We start from the raw sequence: 10,476 nt of genomic DNA on the forward strand, positions 1-10,476 counted from the left end.
ATTACTAATCCATCAAAACAACATCTGACATTCCCAATTGACTTTGACTAACGCCTTTGACGTCAAGAACAAACATAACACTATTCAGATAGTTAAAGGATTAAAATAATCATTTTTAAAATTAAAAAATCAAAATAAACTTTGAAAAAAAAAATACAGGATAAAAAAATATTAAATCAATAAATTATAACAAAATAATTATAAAAACAAAAGCTCGCGTGAGCAATTAACATCTCAAAGGACTTTTCATTTTTTATAAAGTAATTATTTGAAAAAGTAATAGCTTTTATATATAATTTGGAAAGCGTTGCAATTTGGTAAAAATAAATATTGTTTGATTCTATTTATAATAAAATATTAAATTTTGAGATTAATTAAATGATCAATATATCTGATATGTTATACGGTCAAATATATTAATTATTTATTAAAACTAAAAAATAGTTTGTTTTTTCGTAAATAAGATTAGATTAAGTGGTAAATTGGTGCGAATTTTGTTAAAAGAACCCAAAATTCAAGTAAGCCAAAGTCTCATCCGCAAATCAAGGTAAGAGAATGTTATTAAAAAAATTGTAAGATGCATGATAGCATGTGAGTGTTGAAATTTGTGTTGGCAAATCAATCATGATAATAACAATATGATGAAGATATGATATAATAAGATGATATAATGTTATATGATGTCACGTCACTGGCTAAGACACAGAAAGTGGTAGAAATAAAATGAAAGCTCCCAAACAGATCAGGAAACCGGATGTGAAGCGGTTGAGTTGAAAGTTGAAAGTGGTGATGGAGAAGAAGCTGAAGGTGTATGCAGATCGTATGTCCCAACCATCTCGAGCAGTTCTTACATTCTGCAGGTAATTAATTCAACAATCTCATCAATCATTACTATATTTTATTCATGACTTTTTCACCATATATGGATGAAACACACATTATGATCTAGAATGGATTTTGAAAAGGTTGAACGGAATCGAGTTTGAGGAGATCAAAATTGACACTTCCAAACGCCACCAATTATCTCCACAATACACCGGTACAATATGATACAATAAACAAAACAGCATGTGCTTCAACTTAATTCATATTCATCTTGTAAATTATTTCAGATGTAAACCCTCTCCGGAAAGTTCCAGCTATTGTCCATGGGAACTTCAATCTCTCCGAGAGGTATAACTAACTAACTAACTACTTTGTTTTTTTTTTCTAACACAATCTCATCTTGTTTACTATCATTTTTAGGGTTTTAAAAAAAACTGTCGGTTTTGGCAGATGCTTATACCGATACAGTTATTACTCTTTTCTATATTAAAGAATAGATTATGATTAATTCACACACGACGATTGCTATCAGTACCGCAACACCTGTATAGACCGAAATTGCGAAAATCTTCAGTGTCGCAACACCCGTACAAACCGAAATCGCGAAAATCTTTACGCGACCGCAACCGTTTTTTAAGACTCTGGTCATTTTTAATGTTATTTCTATAAATTTTTAATGTCAACTTTGAACTTGTTGATTAATCATGTCTTGTTTCTGCAGTCATGCAATCCTTGTCTATCTTGTTTCTGCTTTTCCTGGAATAGCTGACCATTGGTTAGTCCAAACACTTCTTTTGCTTTTTCTGGAATCTCTAACTGCTTGGACTGTTTCAATTTGTAGTAGCTGTAGCTGAACATGTGTTTGATTCTAAGGAGGAAAAAAAAGACTAAGATAGAATTAACTTTATAAAATCGATTCTGACTAAAACTAAGTTATTCATGTAAAAATGGATTAAACAATTGTAGAGGCAAAAGCTCCAAATTCTAACTTGAGAATGGTTCCTTGTGCTATTCTAATGCTTTCGTTAGTCCTCGTTGGGGATGTTTATTTGAAATTAGGATGAATAAAGGTATTGATTCTGATTCCAATTTTATTCTTCGATACTTTTTTTGCAATCTGAAATAGATCTTAGTTTCAATGCATTATGGTAGAAGTGTTTATGATTATTAGTTAGTTCTTTTAACGGCTTTTCTTTTTGATGTTCTAGGTATCCAACTGATGTTTTCAGAAGAGCCAAAATTCAGTCAGTATTGGATTGGCATCACTCCAATTTACGATATGGAGCAGGTACTTTACACATCTAAATTAAAAATTCATGGAAACTTCTGAGATTAGAACATTTCCCACCGAATTTTCCATTGGGAGGAAAATCTTCGACTAACCGCTGGCAGTGGCAAAATCAACTTTTGCAGATCATTATGTAATAAACACTGTATTAGGACCTGCACTTGGTCATCCACTGAATCCAAAAGCAGCTTCTGAAGCAGAGAAAGTTTTATCATCTTCTTTATCAAATCTAGAGAAAATTTGGCTAAATGGAAATGGACGATTCCTTCTTGGTGGCTCACAACCGTCTATAGCAGATCTCAGTCTGGTGTGTGAACTAGTACAACTTGAGGTAACTGAATATGACTCTGTAATTGTTGATTTAACCAACTTATTACCTCGGTGTCTTGAAATCTCTGGTTAAAACAGAATGATGAATAGTATTATGATTGAGTTTTCATAAATTTGTGAATTTTTTTTATTCAAATGTAAATAAACATAGGTTTTGGATGAGAAAGATCGCGATCGAATACTATCTCCATACAAGAAAGTTGTTCGGTGGATTGAGGATACAAGAGCCGCAACAAATCCTCACTTTGACCAAGTGCATAACATCCTTTTCAGAGTTAAAATGAAACTCCAACACCCGCGTTCAATGGATGCTGAAGCTGGGACTGAGACGAGCAGCAAGATGGGGAGGCATTCCAAGATGTGAATTCAATGCTTTCATGTTTTTTCACAAGACTGACATATTTGTAGCCTAAGTAGATTTTGTGAGTGAATAAGTAGAAGTCCACATAGAAATGTGATCGTACTTGGCAACTTATACCTTGGAAGTGTATTATACGTAACTTTAAGTGTCCAATTTGATCAAGACTCTTAACTCCTAACACCTTCTACTTAGATGAAAATACATTTGACCAATTAACCTAAGATATTTTCTTCCTCATCTTTTATTTTTTTAATCTCCACAGTTATTGTTCCTCTTGCCAGTTATTGTTAATATTGTGAGAGAGACAAATAATTGAAGCCGTCAAAGTTTGTAGATCCATTGACCTTGGACACGGCATTTGACTTCACATTCATCCCACTTTTTTTGGACACGGCACTTGACTACACATTCATCCCACTTTACACTGAATATTAATTAGTTGAATAGATAGCCACCAAAACAGACGCACACCCACCTACATCACCTCACGTAACAGTGCTCTCGTCAAAATTTGAAAGAAAAAAAAAAAACTCACAAAATACATAAACATGAGTCAAACTGCCGAAGATAAAATGTCTATACTTACTATTATTAAGTCAAGGTCGAAAGAGTAAATGTCAACTCTTAAATAACATGTGAATGTTATGAATATTACATTTAATAGATAAAAGTGTTTATTGTGATTTACACTTACAAAAAAGTGATGAATGTGGTTTTTGACATGTAACGTGCATAAGTTTAATAATTAAAATTTTTACTATTTTTTATTTACATTTTGCTGAAAAATAAATTACACCCGTGTATATTTTATATATTATCTAGTATCTGGCCGTGTATTAATTGTTTAAATTTCAAATAACACTTCTCACTTTACGATTAGTTTGAAACTGTTAATATTTTTTCTTACGAATTTGATTTTGGTGTAGCTTATTTTTCTATCAATTTTACCCTTAGACAACTTACATAATAACTTTTAATAACTTCTATTGAAACTACTATTATCATATTTCAGATAACTTCCTACTATTAACTTCTTATATAATTTTCAATTAAAATTAACATTAAATAAAATAATATCGTATATATTTTCACGTGTGTTCATTAAAAAAGCGGACAGACGGACACAGAGTGCCCGTCTGGACACTATTTACACATAAAACAAATACAATCAATAAAAATGAAAGAATAAAAATATGAAAGATACTATTTTTTCTTTATCTAAATAAATTAAAATATATGAGAAAAAAAATATACAATACTATGTATGGTCACACTTATTTTTAAATAGAAAATATCTAAAAATATTTATAAGTCTATTTAGTTAAAAAGATTAAACCAACTATTATAATTTTTTTAAAGCCTATTCGACTAGTCTATTTAAATAAATATGTTGATAATTTATTATTATTATTATTATTATTATTATTATTATTATTATTATTATGTATTTTGAGTTAAAATACAAAAAAAAAATTTAGTGATTTTGAAGAAGTTATGAATATATATTAAGAACACCTTATAAACAATGTCATAAATTATTTTCACAAATTCTCCTAATAAATTTGTCACACAAAACTTATACTAATAGATAAGTTTAGATAATTCAATGCAAACAAATCTTAGCCCCATTGATCTTTTAGTTTGTAAGTCTAATTAAACTTTAGTTTATGTTTACATATGTTTAAATGAAACATGAAGTTTCTCTATCTCTTAGGAGTTGTCCTAGTTTATGTTTTCTTGCTTATCAAATTAATAGTTTGGTTTATTTGTTATAATTGAGTATCCTCACGTATTTGCACATTCTAGACTTGAGTACTAAATCATTTTCACGCAGACATAAATTAAAATATTTGATTAAGTTAACACAATATGTTTCTAGTCAATTGGTGAGAGGTTTGAACCAAGAAACAAATGAGATCATGGTTTGTGGAACTCCTTTTGGCGGTCATGATTGGTTTTGTGATTCAATTTCTTGTAAATTGGGAAGAGGCAATTCTATTCTTTTTTGGAAGCATTGTTGGTTGGGAAATAGTTCTCTTAAGCTTCTTTTTCCTCGTTTATTTGAGGTTTGTTCTTTTCCTAATGCTCTTGTGATTAATTGTGGTTTATGGGAGAATGTGGGTTGGAGTTGGAAGGTGGGTGTTGATTCTACCTTATTAGTAGGTGAATTATTGGAGGATTGGAAGGAGTTAATAGAGATCCTAAAGGATGTGAAACCGTGTATGAATGGGGTTGATAAATTAATTTGGTGGAGAGATGTGGGGGGTTTTTCGGTTAGGAATGCATTTAAACGATTGTATACTTTGAATATGGCTATTCCTACTGGTAGTGATTTTAGATTTTGTGAACTTAAAAGATTATGGAAAGCTACTATTCCGTGGAAAGTCAAGTTGTTTTGGTGGAGATGGATCTTGGGAGCCTTACCGACGAGAAAAGAACTTTGGCATAGAGGTGTGATTTTAGGGGTGGAAGCTTCTTTTTGTCCCTTATGTGATTTAGAAGAGGAATTTGTTGGTCACCTTTTTCTTAAGTGTGGTAAAGTTAAATCTATCTGGAAGGAAGTGTTCTCGTGGTTTGGAATGGATTTTGATGTTCTATTGGAAAGTTCGGATATTGATACTATTGTTACCGGAGAAGATGTGCTTTTATTTCTATCAAATTCTTTGGATGGTAGAGTGAAGTCATCTTTTTTCGCTTTTATTTGGTCTTTGGTTTGTTGGAGCATTTGGAATGCTAGAAATAATTTGGTCTTTGAACATTCTAATTGGAATGTGGTTGAGATTTTATTGTTTATTAAATCAATTGGGTGGGATTGGATTTCTATTTTGTCTAAGGGGAATATAGATATTAATAGAGATTTATGGTTTGTTAATCCTTCTAATTTCATTGGATTGTAACTTTTTTCCCTTTGTATTGGGTTGCACCCCTTGTGCGTATTAATACAAGTGATTATCAAAAAAAAAAATGAGAACATGGTTCAAATCGTGGCATGTCTAGATTCAAATCAACACTTCATTTTTATTAAAATTTGAATTTTTGGAAGTGTAATTCATATAAGGGAATTGGCTTACTGAAAACAAATTGTATGTGAAAAATCAGGATTCGCTTCTGTGAGTTTGATCTGAATCATGAGAAAGTAGGTTTTTTCTTTTAAGTGTTTGATTCGAATCATAGTAAAGCATAATTCATATCATAAAGATTTTAATTTGAATCATAAAAAGGTTTGACTCGAATAAAATCTTGCCTGTAAATTTTTTATTTTTATTATGTAATTTTGATTCGAATCATATAGATGCCTGACTCGAATAACAAGACTGAATCATAAAAAAGCTTAATTTGAATAATAGAGGCAACTTTCTGGATTTTTAACTCTTGATTTAAATCATTCACTCTTTTGATTCGACTCGTACCATTTACCACTGACTCGAATAAAATGATTATTTTCTCTCATTTTTGTGATTTATCTCCAACACATATATAAATCGTTTTTCTAAATTTCTTTCATAACATTCTATATTTTATAACACACAACACACTTATCTCTCAAACTTTCAAATAACATTTTGAGTTTGTTCTGAAAGTGCAACCAAAATTTCTCTTTATCTTTAACCTTTAGCTTTTACCATTGTTGTTCAGATTAGCTTCTCAATCTGGGGTGTGATATCTGTGTGAGGAGGTTCGTTTTGTAATTAGGATTTTGTGAAGAATTTTAAAGATCTCAAGTTGGCATTTTTGCGTGGTTGTGGTTGAAATTGATAATCTAGCGGAAAAATAAGTAGTTCCTTTTCTCCAATATTTTTCGGTAAAGTTGTGTAGAAGCTGCTACAAACAGAGCTTGGGTTTCTCTCATCTTTAGACAATTCAAGGCTCAGATAAGGAACCGATAGTTCTTGAAACTGGAAGATAGAAGTTAAAATCAAGCTAGTGTTAGACGATAGACTTCGATCTCGAGGGGGTGAATAGACCACTAGTTTAAAACCTTGAACAAAAATAGTTTTTGAAAAGTTTATGACAAATGGAAGTAACCCGGATCGAATCGACTAACCGAACCTCTATCGAAAAGTTTGAATATATGTTAATGCTATCAACGTATGATAATGAACACAAATTTATCAAAGACTTTGGTGAAGGAGAATTGCGGTCCAAAACATAGCGGAAATTAAAATTTTCTCCTTTAGAGATCCTTACGAATGGTCATGATCAGTGATAGAATATTTACCTTTTGTGACGATTGAAACCTTTTGGTGCAGATCTCTTGTGACGATCAAAACCTTTGATGCAGATCCACGAAGCGATCACGAACGTTGAATGATGACAACGTCTCTACTCAATCCACACGAACGGATTCCTTCAATCTCAGTGCTAGCTGGTACGAATGAAGGCTTTGAGTGAGAGAGAGAGAAAGAGAAAACGAAAATAATGCAACCGCAATTCATGCTTCTGCACAAGGGTTCTATTTATAGAACCACTTGTGTGAGCTTCAAGCTAAAAGCCCACTTAAGTGTATTTTGACCCATATCTTATAATATGCCCAAAATCACTTAAGCCCATGGTACCTTACCATATTTCGTATTCCTTAGTTACTCTATCTCTCATCAATCCGTCCTTTGTGTGTGACCCTGTAGGTTTTCGTGACGTTGGCAATTATATTAAATCACACATTTAACATAATAAACAGTGAGCGCTATCTAGCAACACATCACTGCTACCCAAGTCACGAAAATGTCATGTGATCTGACAAAACCTCTTGTGATAATAATTATGTGTATAATTACCCTTTTGCCCTGATGTCTATATTGAACACAAGGCATAGACCGTGTCACCCTTGTCCAGTTCAATATTGGGCCCATAGACATTTATCCTGTTACGCAGGATTGGCAAATTCCATCTAGGACACTCATGTCCCTCAGCATGCTTCGTGGAGTACCCATCAACTATCTTTATGGTTATCCAGTTACGGACAACGTTGGATCAGCAATAAAGCACTCGACTCTACATCTAGGATCCATAGTGGTTTCAGGTCGAAGAGTGGTATACACTATTATCACCATGAGAATAACTTATGACACTTTGCATAACTTTCTATATAGTATTCTCATAGCGGGTCAATCCAGTATAAATATTACTCCTAATATTCATACCTATGTTTAAAACTTGATAACTCTTTATCCATGATCCATGAGATGTGATCATCAGTCTACAAACATAATAGTCTTAATGCTTTAATGTTATCCCACTTCACATTAAAGCTCGACTACGGATACTTTAAGAACAGTGCCCTTATGTTTAATGTGTTCTCATGATTAAGTCACACTTAATACATTAAACGGACTATCTATTCCAGGGACTTTATTAATCAACCATAATAAAGAAAATGCCTTTTATTATTAATAAATAATTCGATACAAGTACCAAAAAAGTATTGGCCTCTAGGGCTTACACCAACAATCTCCCACTAGCACTAGAGTCAATCAGGCATACCCTTTATGCCCATTGATCTAGTATGGCCATCATGCTTCTGCTGCGCAAGAGGCTTTGTCAATGGGTCAGCTATATTGTCAAGTGTAGGTACTTTACATATTTTCACATCTCCTCTATCTATTATCTCTCGAATGAGATGATAACGCCTAAGTATGTGTTTGGATCGTTGGTGAGATCTAGGTTCCTTGGCTTGTGCGATAGCACCATTGTTATCACAGTAGAGACCAATGGGATCCATAATGCTAGGAACTATGCCAAGTTCACTAATGAACTTTTTGATCCAAACAACTTCCTTTGCTGCACTTGAGGCAGCAATATACTCGGCCTCGGTTGTAGAATCAGCAACTGTATCTTGCTTTGAACTTTTCCAGCTCACAGCGCCACCGTTTAAGCAAAACACATAACCAGATTGCGATCTAAAGTCATCCTTATCTGTCTGGAAGCTAGCATCGGTATATCCAATTACAGCCAACTCTTCCTGACCTCCATATATCAAGAATGAGTCCTTAGTCCTTCTCAAATACTTAAGGATATTCTTGACAGCTACCCAGTGAGCATCACCAGGATCAGATTGGTACCTACTCGTTGCACTTAAAGCATACGAGACATCTGGTCGAGTACATAACATGGCATACATGATAGATCCTATTGCAGATGCATATGGAATCTTATTCATGCGATCCCTTTCTTCCTTAGTTAAAGGGGATTGTGTTTTTGATAGACACAGGCCATGTTGCATAGGTATGAATCCTTTCTTGGAATCATGCATATTAAAGCGTCTCAACACTTTGTCTATGTATGTACTCTGACTTAGGCCAAGCAGTTTTTGTGATCTATCTCTATAGATTCTGATTCCTAATATATAGGCTGCTTCACCTAGGTCCTTCATAGAAAATCATTTCCCCAACCAAGACTTTACTTGTTGTAGGGTAGGGATATCGTTTCCAATGAGTAATATGTCATCTACATATAATACCAGGAAAACGATCATGCTCCCACTAACCTTCTTGTAGACACAAGGCTCATCTTCGTTCTTGATGAATCCATATTGTTTTACTGTTTCATCAAAACGAAGATTCCAGCTTCTGGAAGCTTGCTTCAATCCATAGATTGATCTTTGTAACTTACATATCTTTTGGGCTTCCTCTGGTATGTCAAATCCTTCAGGCTGTGTCATGTACACATCCTCAAGAAGATTTCCATTAAGGAAAGCAGTTTTGACATCCATCTGCCATATTTCATAATCATGATATGCAGCGATAGCAAGTAAAATCCGAACAGATTTAAGCATTGCAACTGGTGAAAAGGTTTCATCATAGTCAATCCCATGAATTTGTTTATATCCTTTTGCAACCAGTCTTGCCTTATAGGTATGTACCTTACCATCCATGCCAGTCTTCTTTTTGAAGACCCACTTGCATCCTATAGGGTTAACTCCTACAGGAGGCTCTACCAAGGTCCAAACTTGGTTTGTGTACATGGAATCCATTTCAGATTTCATGGCTTCTAGCCACTTCTCAGACTCGGGACCAGTTATGGCCTCTTGGTAGGTCACAGGCTCATCTTGATCCATGAGTAATACATCACCTTGATCAGTTATGAGATATCCATATCTCTCAGGTAGTTGACGTATCCTGCTTGACCTACGCTGGTCTTGTTCTACTTGAGCAGGTTGCTCTTCCACAACTTCTTGTGTTTCCTGCTCTAATTCCTCCATAGGTGTATCTATGCTTTGTGATTCTTGAAATCTTCAAGCTCTATTTTCCTCCCACTGGTTCCTTTGGAAATAAAATCCTTTTCTAGGAAAACTCCAGTTCGAGCGACAAACACTTTGCCCTCAGAAGGATTGTAGAAGTAATACCCTCTTGTTTCTTTAGGATACCCCACAAATAAGCATTTGTCAGATTTGGGCTCAAGCTTAGTTGAAATTTGTCGTTTCACATAAACCTCGCAACCCCAAATCTTTATGTAAGACATATGTGGTTTCTTACCACTCCATATCTCATATGGTGTCTTCTCAACCTTTTTGGATGGAACACGGTTAAGTGTGTAAGCTGTTGTCAATAGTGCATGTCCCCAAAAGGAGTTTGGAAGATCGGCGTGACTCATCATGGATCGGACCATGTCTAACAGGGTTCGATTTCTTCTCTCAGATACACCATTCCATTGGGGTGTTCCAGGAGGAGTAAGT

The 10,476-nt window shown here is 34.0% G+C and overlaps 2 protein-coding genes across 6 annotated transcripts; both read left to right on the top strand.

Moving 5' to 3' along the window:
• Nucleotides 1–494: 494 nt before the first annotated feature.
• Nucleotides 495–3,041, top strand: LOC127105596 (glutathione S-transferase T1). 5 transcript variants are annotated; one of them, XM_051042786.1, is made up of 7 exons: nt 495–860; nt 966–1,039; nt 1,113–1,173; nt 1,547–1,600; nt 2,034–2,113; nt 2,239–2,444; nt 2,595–3,041. In XM_051042786.1, the coding sequence occupies exons 1-7, from the start codon at nt 790–792 to the stop codon at nt 2,805–2,807; spliced, it is 759 nt and encodes a 252-aa protein (XP_050898743.1). In that variant the 5' UTR covers nt 495–789; the 3' UTR covers nt 2,808–3,041. The 5 variants fall into 5 exon arrangements, with proteins under 5 accessions (XP_050898743.1, XP_050898744.1, XP_050898745.1 ...); XM_051042787.1 differs by lacking the exon at nt 1,547–1,600; XM_051042788.1 differs by lacking the exon at nt 966–1,039.
• Nucleotides 3,042–4,723: 1,682 nt separating this feature from the next.
• Nucleotides 4,724–5,701, top strand: LOC127102040 (uncharacterized). Its single transcript, XM_051039459.1, has one exon. The coding sequence runs from the start codon at nt 4,724–4,726 to the stop codon at nt 5,699–5,701; it is 978 nt and encodes a 325-aa protein (XP_050895416.1).
• The last annotated feature ends 4,775 nt before the right edge of the window (nt 5,702–10,476 follow it).

The sequence above is a fragment of the Lathyrus oleraceus genome, chromosome 7 (genome assembly GCF_024323335.1).
Source record: "Lathyrus oleraceus cultivar Zhongwan6 chromosome 7, CAAS_Psat_ZW6_1.0, whole genome shotgun sequence".
Taxonomy (NCBI): Eukaryota; Viridiplantae; Streptophyta; class Magnoliopsida; order Fabales; family Fabaceae; genus Lathyrus; species Lathyrus oleraceus.